Source organism: Colletes gigas, unplaced genomic scaffold (assembly GCF_013123115.1).
Source record: "Colletes gigas isolate AHSC1104 unplaced genomic scaffold, ASM1312311v1 Colletes_gigas_Sc00007, whole genome shotgun sequence".
Lineage (NCBI taxonomy): Eukaryota > Metazoa > Arthropoda > Insecta > Hymenoptera > Colletidae > Colletes > Colletes gigas.
Genome location: NW_025106636.1, coordinates 5,665,529 through 5,677,300, shown reverse-complemented (window position 1 = coordinate 5,677,300; position 11,772 = coordinate 5,665,529). Strand labels below are relative to the sequence as shown.

Here is an 11,772-nt window from a genome sequence, read left to right as displayed (position 1 = left end):
GCAACGAGAGTGCAAGCAAGAGGAAAGAGGGGAGCGAGGTACGGGAGAAACGTGGAGTGAGGTTGGCGTGGTTAGGATGAGGAGACGTGGGGGAGTCGAGTGCTACAGGGGAGCGGCGCGGAGGCGGTGAGGAGAGTAGTGGAAAGGGCGAGGTGGCCGTGGGGAGGGGGGTCGCCACCGCGTCGCCAGTCGCCAGTTTGCCGTGAGCGCTCGTGATGTGAGGACGTTTTATGATCTAGTCTACGAGCGAGGCGCTCTCTTAACTCTCGCCAGTAGAAACGGGGAACGTCGCGTTGTTTTTCCACGCACTCGCGTTCCCTACGACGCGCGTCGACAGGAACGACGATCGCTACAGAATATCGTCGATTAACTGAGAAGTCGAAAACCGCGGCGTGCGCGGGCACGCGACGTACACACGAGGAACGATCGTTGCGAAACGGAGCACGACTCGTCTTGTTTACTTCTGCTGCGAGCCGCTCGTCGATGCGACGGGTCATCCCGTGTGTTAGTGCGTGACATTTCTCCCCCTCCCTTCCCAACCGGGGAACCGAAGGCATTTAACATCGTGCTGGCTGGAAAGAATTTCGCGTGGAACGTTTCCCAGTGGCGTGTGCTCCTGTGATGACCGAGCATTCCCATCGGCCAGCTGATCGCTGATTCCGGCAGTGTTGCATCGATTCGATGGACTGCGTAGAGACAGATCTCCGTTGGAGTATCGCACAGGCCAGCGAGAGGAATCTGTGTCGCACGACGACGGGACGGTTTTCGTGCGGGCTCGTTGCCCTTTTTTCGCTCGCGCAAGTCTAATCGCCGACACCTGCGACGACCGCGGGAATTTTATCGCGGCGGTTCGCGGCGCTGCTGCGTGGTGTTGTTGTGCGCGAGCTTAAAGTTCGCGGCGGTGCGCGAGACAAGGATAGAGTGCGCGTTGTGTGTACGCGCGTCGAGCCAACGGAAAGGAGACAGAACGCGCGAGCGTCAGACGGAGAAGAGGTTAGAAACGATAGAACACTGAGAAAGTTCGTGGGTGAAACGTGCTATCGGGACGAATTCGAGGCGTTTTTTGGTTCTCCACGGTTTCCGCTATCGCCTCGTGGCTCGGGCGTAGAGGGACAGAGGATCGCGGAGGGAAAAGCGAGAAAGGAACGTTAGACTTTTTTGTTTTTTTTTTGTGATCGACGGTGGTTTTTGGAGCGCGCGGGTGGTGCGCCAGCGAGAGAGAATACGAGGGCACGAGCGAGACAGAGGATCGGGGGAAGAACGGAGACGCGGCGGAAAAGAGACAGAGATACCATTGCCGCTCCACGAGGAGAAGAAAGACACGCGCGTCGGGACTGAATATGTCCGCCAAGCGAAAGGCCACTGCCATCATGCAGCACCACAAGGTGAGTCGACCGATTGCCACCGTATCGCCACGTGATCGCACTTTTTCTGCGGCGAGGGCTCCGTAAATCAGCCGTCGATGTTCCTGCTCCGGTAAAAAATTTTATCGTGTGTCAAAGTTTAACGCGCCGCGACCGCAGGTTCGAAACAACGACGGATGTATATTTTTCTATTTTTTTTTTTTTTTTCGAAAATTTATTCGTACGACGAACCGTTTCTATTCCGTTTACAGTTAAACGTATTCGCATGTTGTATACCAGGCACGTCAAAGTCATTTCGATAATGTACGCTTTGCTCGTGTCGCTCGTATAATTGTTCGACAACAGTGATAAATGTTTCGAGGGCAATTTTTCAATTATATCAACAGTGGTCATTTCGTGTGTATAATTATTGAAATCGGTAAAATGATACGTTTATGTAAAGGCGTGTTTATAAGATTGTAAACAGGCGTAGGTACATGGAACAAAATTGTTTTTTATTATTTGATTCTTTCGATGATGTTTGCCACCGTTTGACACGCCACGAAACGTCAAAATTTTTATATAAAATCGTAGAAAAAGGTCGATTTTTGAATTAAGTTATGTACGTAAATATTTGCTCCGAGACATCGATAACAGTATACGGGGAATAAAAGAATTAAAAATGGAGTAGCGGACCGTAAAATCGAATAGATCGAGCCGCGTGTTTGACATGCCTGTCGTATTCGATAGCTGTGCAACTGCAAAACTTCGACGAATACGGAGTACACAGGTATCTTGAAAATACCTGAACAGTGCCGAATATATTGGCATTTCGTACTTAACAGCTGAATGAGTCTACAATATTTTAACGTAGGTAACGAATACATGGACCACGGAAAAATTTTTATCGGAACAGTTACATGCGTGTCGTGGTCGTGGGTACATGATATTAGCATCAGATTTGCTCTTTAAATTTTATAGAAATAAGTAATAGTACATATTTTTTATTGAGTTCTAAATTGTTTATATATTTGCGCTTTTATAAATCGAAGAGCAAAGAGTATCCTAATGTTATGTGCACTGTCGCCCAAATATTTTTGAACAATCTTCGATCTTTACAAAAATACAGATATTTATAATATAATTGGTTCACTGAAATGACTTGGCTCTTTCTCGAAGAAAAATAAAATACCGAGATAAATCGTTTTCCTGAATATGCCTCTTCTGGCTATCAATCGTTTATTTTTACTCCAATATCGTTTCCCAGAGAAGTGGCATCGGCCTTTCGTTATTAAGCGACAGTTTGTACGAACAAACACTGTTGCAGTCTTATATATTCATCTTAAACTATACGAAAAAAGGTATACATATTTTAAAGATCGAAATATGTTTCGAATTTTTGAGTGGCATTCCACAAACGACCTGGAACAATGATTTCTATTCTTCAGTGAAACTGAAGTATTTTTTACTAATTAGATATCGAATATAGAATAAAATATGACAATGCATTATATATTAAGTTACCAGGAGTTTTCAATTATGAATCATTATAAAATACAAGCGAACCTCGACATTTGATCGCAACAGTTTACAATATATAAATCGTATTTCTTGGCATTGATAGTAATATAATTCCAAAAATTAAATCCGATAGGTCAAGCATTAAAAAAATTTCCATTTTGAAAGACAGATGTACCGACCATGATCTTTGGTTGTATCGATTATCGTCTCGCGTGTGTCTAGAATAAGATATCTTTTTGGCATCGGTAATGGAATAACTCGAAAAAATTATATTCTACATAAATATCGACATTTCGAAAAATATTCCCCAAATGACTCAAGTACCGAATAGGTTTCCTGACATTGCTAATGAAACCACTAAGAGAATTAAATGTTATAGGTGAGAATTTGCATTTTGAGAGTTGGGTGAACCAAATTTGGTAAAACTACCAGTGTATTGACCAAGAAATCCCCAACGGAATATACCCGAATATCCGTATTTTTTTATTTGTTCCGCTATCAGTGGCAAGGAGAGATACAAGTTGGTATTCTAGACGTATTTCAATTACAAAATCATTGGAGCATGCCCATCCCTGGTTCAAGGTTGTCGTAACGCGGACTGTCGTGCGATATTCTGGCGCGCTCTCGACGAGGAGCACGATCGCGAACCGTGGCGCGATAAACAGAGCACCGAAGGGCGAATAATTTTCGCAACGAACGGGAAAATCCGATTGGAGTCGAGTTTTTCGCCGCGAGCCACTCGTCCCGCGGAACTCATTATTCCGTCGCACTCTAATATTTTTTCTCCCGCCCCTTCGTCCCCGACCCCCTCCCTCCCGCCGGACGTTTTCGGGGCGGAGTGGGGCGGAGAAGGTGGATAGGGGGGTGTCGAGCGGGGGAAGGGGAAGATGAACCGCGCGCGAAAGTTTTAATTGAAAGAGTTGCGCGAATTTTGTCCCGGGGACACGCGGAAAAGTTGCGAGGGCGACACTTAACGCGCATTGACTCATTAACCACCGGCTGCGTCGTTATTCCAGATTTTTGTTTTTCGAACTACCAGATTCGCGCGTCAGAGTATATGCTTCGATTCGGTTTTTCTCTTTTTGAACGAACACCGGTACTTTTGCATCGACAGAAATCGAATCGTATTTCGTAGATTTTTTGGGGTGTCCTTTTCTATTGGAGTAAAACGCTTTTGCGTTTAATCGTTCGCGAACTTTTCCAAGATAGTCTTATCTGGAAACGATTTTACCTTACCAGTCTTCTTTTATAATTATATAAATGATCGTCAAAGTATGTTTTCCTGAAAACTATTAAACTTGCGATTAGATTTGCACAAAACTCGTCGCTCGAGGAAATCGATGATATCCGATGGCGAGCTCGTCGAAGTCGACTTATCGCGGTACTTTTTCTCCCCCGTAGTCGAACGATTGGGCCTGTATATCTTTGCGCGGACAGATAATCCGTGGATCGCGTATCCGGAAAGCATGGTCGGACACGTGCTCGATCGAGGATCGCTAAAAACTGAAATGGGGAAAAACCTGCGAGAGGCGACTCCGTCGTTTATTTCGCGTTGCAATAATGTGGAGGCGAACTATTAAAATATTATTGACTCTCGTTACCGCGATCGTCGGGTACGATTTACAGCGACTTTACACTTTGGAAAAGTTTTTTTTAGTCGATGCACGCGGACAGCGATAATTACAGCGGGAAATACGTTAATTTTCCCTTGTAATGGATTTATTTTATTTTACCTTTAAAATGAAATAAGACAAAACATGCGGATAAAGTTCGGTGTCAGGATCGATTCCCATTCGCGTTGGTTGTTTTTCCATTAGCGTTTCGGGGGCGATTTAAGTTACGGTCGCGTTAAAAGTGTGTCGATTGCGACCGTAGCTAATTTTATTATTATATTTGCATACATTCGATTCGATTCGTGGATATATGTAGTCTAATTACTCGCGTTGAGGCTAATTGACGCGGAAATGTAATTTCGGGGCGCGCGGCCGGGTAGGGCGACCGTTCGAAACGTCGTTAAAATCTGCGAGTAATTGCATATGTTTTGATCGCGGGCTCCGGGGAATTGTTTCGAGGTGGAAAAATTGGTAAAAAAAAAAAACGGGGGATGCGTGTAAGCGAAACGTAACGATCTTTAAAAAAATGCGTTTTTCCAAACAATTCTTTCTCGCCTCGATCGTATTATTCGATATTAATTCCTGTTATTTTTTTTCGGCGAGACTTCTCCCTCGGGTGCGCTATTTTCCGGACATTAAAAATAAAACGTCTGTAATTTAATCGCTTTATATTCGCTCGATTTATTTGCATCAGAACGGGGCATTTATCGTTTACATTTCTCTGCAGTAATGATACCCTTTCAACTTCCAAATCTGATCTTTTCGTACTGGAACATTGAATTGGAAATTATCGAATCCAATTAAAAGTAATACGCAATGGTACGTGAAATCGAAAAAGGAAAAGCAAAAGTGTCGGAGAGCACTTAACCCTCTGTAACCTGCGTCATTTTCAACCGATGAAAATAATTATGTAATTGGACGTAAATTTTAATAGAAACAATATCTTTTCATATTGGCAATTTGTATAATTAGATATTATTCGTGTGTATTTACACGATACCTCTTGCCTGATAATTCTTGGTTTCTACCATTCATTTTTCTCGTAAACCTTTATGCTATCAACCGTAACTGTAAATTTAGCATCAAAATGGTTTAAAGATTAGAAATCATACACTTTAATTTAGTGTATATATTCATTTTATAAAGTGTTCGTATGAATTTACGATCACTTTATTCATGACTATAATTGCGACGAAAATTTTTCAAAATATTCACAGTACATAATTCGTATACAAATTATAAAATTCTACCAAAAATAACCAATTTAGAATTCAACGTTTTTCACATTCAAAATGTTCGGTGCCCTCCATTCACTACAAAAAAAAGGAACCATTTTATTTTATTTAAAAATTTTGTTTGCATTGCACACAGATAGATGGGAACAAAAATAAAAATCGCTGGGTCGATCGACACTGAAGGCTCGAAGTGCGATGCGTTTTCAATATGAAACTTTAGATACCCAGTAAATATTTCGCCATATTCAAATTACGCTATTTTTAAAATAAACAACGCAATTATTTCGCATGCCACGAGATACAAGACAGATTTACCGAAACGGCTATGGATGCGTGAAGAAAGTAGTCGTATCGGCCGAACTTCGATGAAATCCAATAATCGTGACTAAAATGCGCGCGAGAGAGAACAAAAGATCGCGATAGAGATAGAGAAACAGTAAATACCGGTGGCTGGTTTGCTCGCTGGCGCGCTAGTTAGATCGATCCGATCAGAATTGAACCGCGAATGTCAAGTTGGAATTAAGGCAGGTTCGGGACGTACGCGTCCTTCCCCCACCCTCAGCTGTCGCCCCCCTCCCTCAACTTTTGCGTCTTTCTCGCGCCCGTGGCGCCCTCCCTTCGTCGAACCAACGAGTTCTGTCTCGCTCTGGCTCCCTTTTCTTTCCCTTTTCCTCCGTCCGTTCACTGAATCGTCTCTCACGCTCGCGCATGCGTGGTTCTCGCTCTTCTGCGGTCCAACAGGTTATATTTTTCCAACTCCCTCTCTCGCGCCCAGTCTTCCTTCGTCCGTCCTTCTTCGTCCAACGCGCTCCGTCCTTCTCGTCTCTTCGTTACTCTAGCGCTACTATCTCTCTCCCTCCGTCCCATTCGGCGGGTAATCAATCTTCCCTCTCGGTTCTCCTTTCGTTTCTACGACCGGGGCTTTCTTCCCGCTGGATTCAGAGGTTTTTCACGCTCGGGGGATGGAGCCTCGAATCCACCCCCGCGGTTCGAGAACCCTTTCACTCGTTTAAGTCCTAGCGGGGAACGAAACGATTAGGTACGAAACGACGCGACTCGATCGATGATAGAACTTGCCGCGGGGGATGTGTATTTTTAACCCTTTAACGTACGATTTTCTTTTTTTTTCTTTTTCACTTTGACGGCCAAAAATGAACAATCCTTTTTCCACGCTATACAGAGTGTCCGTACGATACCGAGGTTTAAAAGAATAGGAAATAAACAGAAATTTTATACGTCGAAGTTAAATGGTTAAATCGAAAATATAATTGCATACAATATCCAATGTAAAATATGAAACGAAACGTATAAATTAGCGTCCACGGTAAATGAGTGCGTTAAGGGGTTAATTGTGGTTCTCGTCGCGTTCGAAGTGGGATAGCTTTTGTAATTTTTATGTTTTTTGTAATTTTGTTATAGGCAGAGTGTTTTGGAGGTTTTGGACTTTAGGTTAGAGTGGGGGTTCCGATTGGAGTAATCCGTGACTTTTAGAATCAGCATTTCGTGAGTATAGACATGCATTTATGATAATTTTCTGTGTAAAATTCGATCATTGAATCTCGAAACGTTTACTAATTTTCTGATACTCGTAAGGGTTGATTTACGTTTTAAATTATGTTTAGAATATAATATTTTACAAGCATTCAAGTAGATTTAAGCAATTTAAAGCAGTTCAATGCAATCTTCTTTACTAATTTTAAATGATCTACATTTCGATATGTTTAATTTCGAAAATTTTGAAAATTTCTTTGGTATTTTTCTATTCTTCCGGGGACTCGTTAAGCCTGATTCACATTATGTGTCAGCTGACGTGAATCGACCACTGACTAATAAAAAATACGAAGGTTTTTCAACGGCACGATGATCCCAGGCGTTGACGCGTAGCGCGAACTATTTCTCGAAAAATATATTTTACGCTTTACCTGGTTACTTGTCAGTGAAATCCTTGGTAGCTTATTCACACTGCACAGTAATACCAGAGATTTGCTACAATGTGAATTATATAATAGTTTGACTGTACCTGGTACAGGTACGATTTGTAATAATGTGATTTCAAGAATGTCCGGTTAATCCACTTTTTCTCCTTAAACGATGAAAAAGTATGTATGCATTTTTCGTTTAGTATGAATTGGATTAGTGTGGTAGATTTGGTACGGTATTATATCTACTTTAATCATGGTACTCTTTTAAAAAACTACTATCGTTTACATCACTGTCTGGAGGAGGGCTATTTTTCAAATTATCTTATATTTCGAAGTTATTAGGTTATATAATTAACAGCATTGGTTTTACGGGCTATGACAAAATAAAACAGTAATTCTTGGAGCGTCATTTTTTTGTATTTTTCTTGTAACTCATATTTTCTAATCTACAGCCTTTATTGCATCCTAATTTGGCCAAAAGTCTGAGCATAGGTTACGTTTTTAAGTACTCGTTGAATCATTATGTAGCTTTATTCATGCTTAATTATAAAAATGACTGTGCGTTATCTGAAATATCAGTTTGAATCATGATGTATGACGTGGTTTTCATGAAATAGCAGATTTTATAATACTACTAGAAAATGTCATTAATTTCCAATCACAATGTAGCAGAATTCATGATTACAAGAAATTAGCGTTCGCCGTAACAAATCAATAGCTATTAAGGTATCAAATTCCTAATCCAGGTGGTTGATATTAATTTAAATATCTCGTAAGAAGCGTATCGAAAAATATATGAACGAATGCACGATATAAATGAGCGGTGAACAGGAGCTGCGAATCGCGCAATGAAAGATGGACGCACAATTCGGCAACGATGTATTTGGCACGATTACATAATGCGATTAGCATTTTCCCTTGTATTTCATTCGAGCAATGCGGCAGAAGGTAAGCTGGATTAGCCGAGAATGAACGACGCATTTAAAAGGAAACAGAAAGAAATGTTTGTAACTGGGGCGCTTTTAGCGTATTAATCCTGCCTCTTTGCGATGTAATATTTATCCCCCACCCTTTCTCCTCCATTCGAATCAAGAATTGTAATTTTTTTTTCACCCTCTAAAACCTCTATTTGAACAGAAAGAGTAAATATCGACGAAGATATATGGCGGACAATTTAAAAAAATTTAGTAGCTATTTATATATATAGTAGTTCACGATTATTGGTTTGAATTTGTTTGGACTGATTTGAAATATAATGTAGGTGGTTTGATTTGGTTTGTGATGGTTTGGTTTTGGTATAATTTTGTTTGATTTAGTTTGAGCATTAGTTGAGCGTACCAATAAATAATTTCAACTATTTAGTGTTTTTAAATGTGGTTCGTCGCTTCGAGGAAGCATTTCCTGAATGAAACCGACTAATTAACATTTTTTTTTGGACCGAGAAATGAAAAACTCCTTTGGTATTAGTCCATCGGAGATCGAGGGGTTCAAAATGTAATGTTTCAAGTCACTTCTTGCCCGTAACCTTGCAATCTTGCGGACAGGATTGCTGAAGGCGGCTTCACATGGCTTCCGAAGTTGCTGTAGGCACGTGGAGTCCTAGAGCGCTAATGAGGCGTGCGATTCTCTCGTTAAAGGATTAAATTACTGGACGTGGAAAGTCGTCGTAAAAGCTCGAGGGTTTGGCATAACGGGGTTCCTTTCTTCGGCGACGTTCTCGAGGACTTAATGGAGCTTGTAAAATGACGGAAAATCCATCCTCTTGCGATACGCTGTTCCTCTACTACTTTGCCTTCTGTTATTCACTTTACGCGTTGTCACTTTCGTTGCGACACCTTCGTAATAAAAATGAGGCTAGGTTTTACAACGTCTCGCCATTTATTAACTTACGATCTTCCTGTTCTGCTTTTTATAATTTCCATGTATCCTCTAGATTTCAAGTAAAAGAAAAACAAGATCATTTTCTTCGTTGCATGTAAATAGAGAATAAAGAACACAGTGTAATAGTGATTAATGATAAATCGTTGTACCGCTGAATTTTGATAATTGTGCTTGTTTTATTTAGACTTTGCAGAATGAGATTATAGTAATTCTAGTTTTCCAACGTTTAGATCCCTTTATTCCTCATCAGGAAGTTAGACAATTAACCCAGCTTATTCAGACCACATATTCATGATCTCCGTTTTATATGCAAAATATTTTGAAACATGCTAAAGTCGTAGCTAAAATTGAAATATAAATATATCTTTTTTTCATGCTTCAATGGGATTAGGAGCTAAGGGTTGATTTTGTGTTTCAATTTTTTGGATAAAATCGATAGATATTCGGTTCGATCGTGTTCAGAAATGTTCTTTGTTGGCGTATCGCTGCTCGAATGAATTTGATGCGTATCACTTTGGCTATCCACGGAGAAAAGGCACTCCGACCATCAACGTCGAAGTCTCCAGTTTATCATTCACACGATCGTTCTCATTCGTTCAGGCAATTAACTCGGCAACACACGTGCCAGACTGACACGCAACTGGTGATGAGCGTTCGATCCTCTAACTTGCAAATTTTCATGCGATTCGATTGTACAATCACGCGATTGGCCTGGAATACTATCGCGAATTAAACGTTGGTTCAAATTTTCAAGAATTTTGAACATTCCAGGAACAGAAATTTAAAGATTCATGCAAATAAAACACGAACTTTACCTGTAACTGCAAAATTGTTCTTATGTTCATAATAAAAGCATGTGTGAGATAATTTGTTGGAAATTAAATGTAAAAATAAGAAGCAGCGGGTAATAGCTAGTATAAAACATTGTAGAACGTAAAAATTAAAAAACTATCTTGGAATTTCAAGAACTTAAATACCTCGTAAGTCTTAACGATGAAAAACTGTTTTACAAGAAAAAGTTATCTTACGAATATCTTTTGCAATGATTGGAATTTCTCTTGTAGTTTCTTTAATTGCCTTACAATTACTTTGTGTCTATTCTATTTCTGGCCTACAGTTTCGAAACGGAAATATAATTTTTCTACCTCGCCTTCAGACTTGTTTCTACCCAATTTTCTTTACGTTGTTCAGAATTTCCCTAAAGAGAACTCGATCTTTTCTGAAACAAGTGCTTGCTACGCGACGCTATTTAGCTTCTTTTACAATTCGAAATAATTCCAGAGGCTGATCAAAGATTCATTGCAATGCGAAGCACCGTCACTCGATGACTATGCCCGACATAGCCGGAGAATACACAATGCGGCATAATTCGCTGTAAAATCGAAAAGTAGATATTTCCATTTAAGGAAACGTATCGAAAATAGAAAATCGATTTTGAAAATTTAAACTATTATCATTCGTTGTACTAGTTCATAATTTTGTAGTTACAAGTACAAAATATGGTTCACTAGCTTATAAAAAGTATTTGTCGAAACCTAAATTGAATGAGACTAAAACTCATATTCTTTTCTAGAGTAATACGAAGCACACTGCCAATTGCAGATCTAGGAAAGTACAAGAGGGAGGGATTTATAAAAAAAATTATCCCCCAATAAATTCGAGGAACACACCCCCAGAAATTACAAATAGAAATGGAAATATCACAGTTTTATTTTTCAAATGAAAAAATCGCTCGAAGCTATCGAAATTCGGATAATAGAATTTTTGATGACTTGGGGGGGGGGGGGGTGGGTTTGAGTCCTCAACCCCGTTGGTATCCGTCACTGTGCAGAGTTCCCAAACCCTGTAACTTCGAAATGCACATTCTGGGGATCGGAGAAGTTCGTCGGGGGCAAGTTCGGTGTAGCTGTAGAGAAGGGGGTGGCTAGAAGCTTCTTCATCACACGGCAGCCTGGCGCACTGAAAGGGAAGGAAAGAGTTCGTGCGAGGGGTGCGAGGCACCCCTCGTATTCCCAGCGAAGTAAGGGCCAGTATGGATTTCCCATAAGATCAGGTATGCTAGTGCCTGGAACCGACAATAAGAGTGTGCCAGTGTGCTCGTTCGCTATATTCACCGTAAGGGATCGAGGGGCGGTGAAAAAGGGAAGAAGAGAGGCACATCCCTTCGCTCGGCCCATTTCGAGCTACCCCGGGGCTGCTCGTGTCTCGCCCCGTTTTCAAAGCTGTCCTGCCTGCCACGTCGTGTGGAACATTCCAA

At 40.9% G+C, this 11,772-nt stretch overlaps 1 protein-coding gene across 5 annotated transcripts in view; it reads left to right on the top strand.

Moving 5' to 3' along the window:
• The first annotated feature begins 216 nt into the window (after positions 1–216).
• Positions 217–11,772, top strand: part of LOC122396184 (nucleolar protein 4-like) — a 102,399-nt gene continuing 90,843 nt past the window's right edge. For 3 of the 5 annotated variants that reach the window (XM_043394358.1, XM_043394357.1, XM_043394355.1), the window contains exon 1: positions 217–1,385. In XM_043394358.1, the coding sequence (XP_043250293.1) occupies positions 1,341–1,385 (45 nt within the window). In that variant the 5' untranslated portion in view covers positions 217–1,340. Of the gene's footprint in view, positions 1,386–6,694; positions 6,752–7,131; positions 7,216–11,772 lie in introns of those variants that run through there. The other 2 variants (XM_043394359.1, XM_043394360.1) reach the window with 2 other exon arrangements.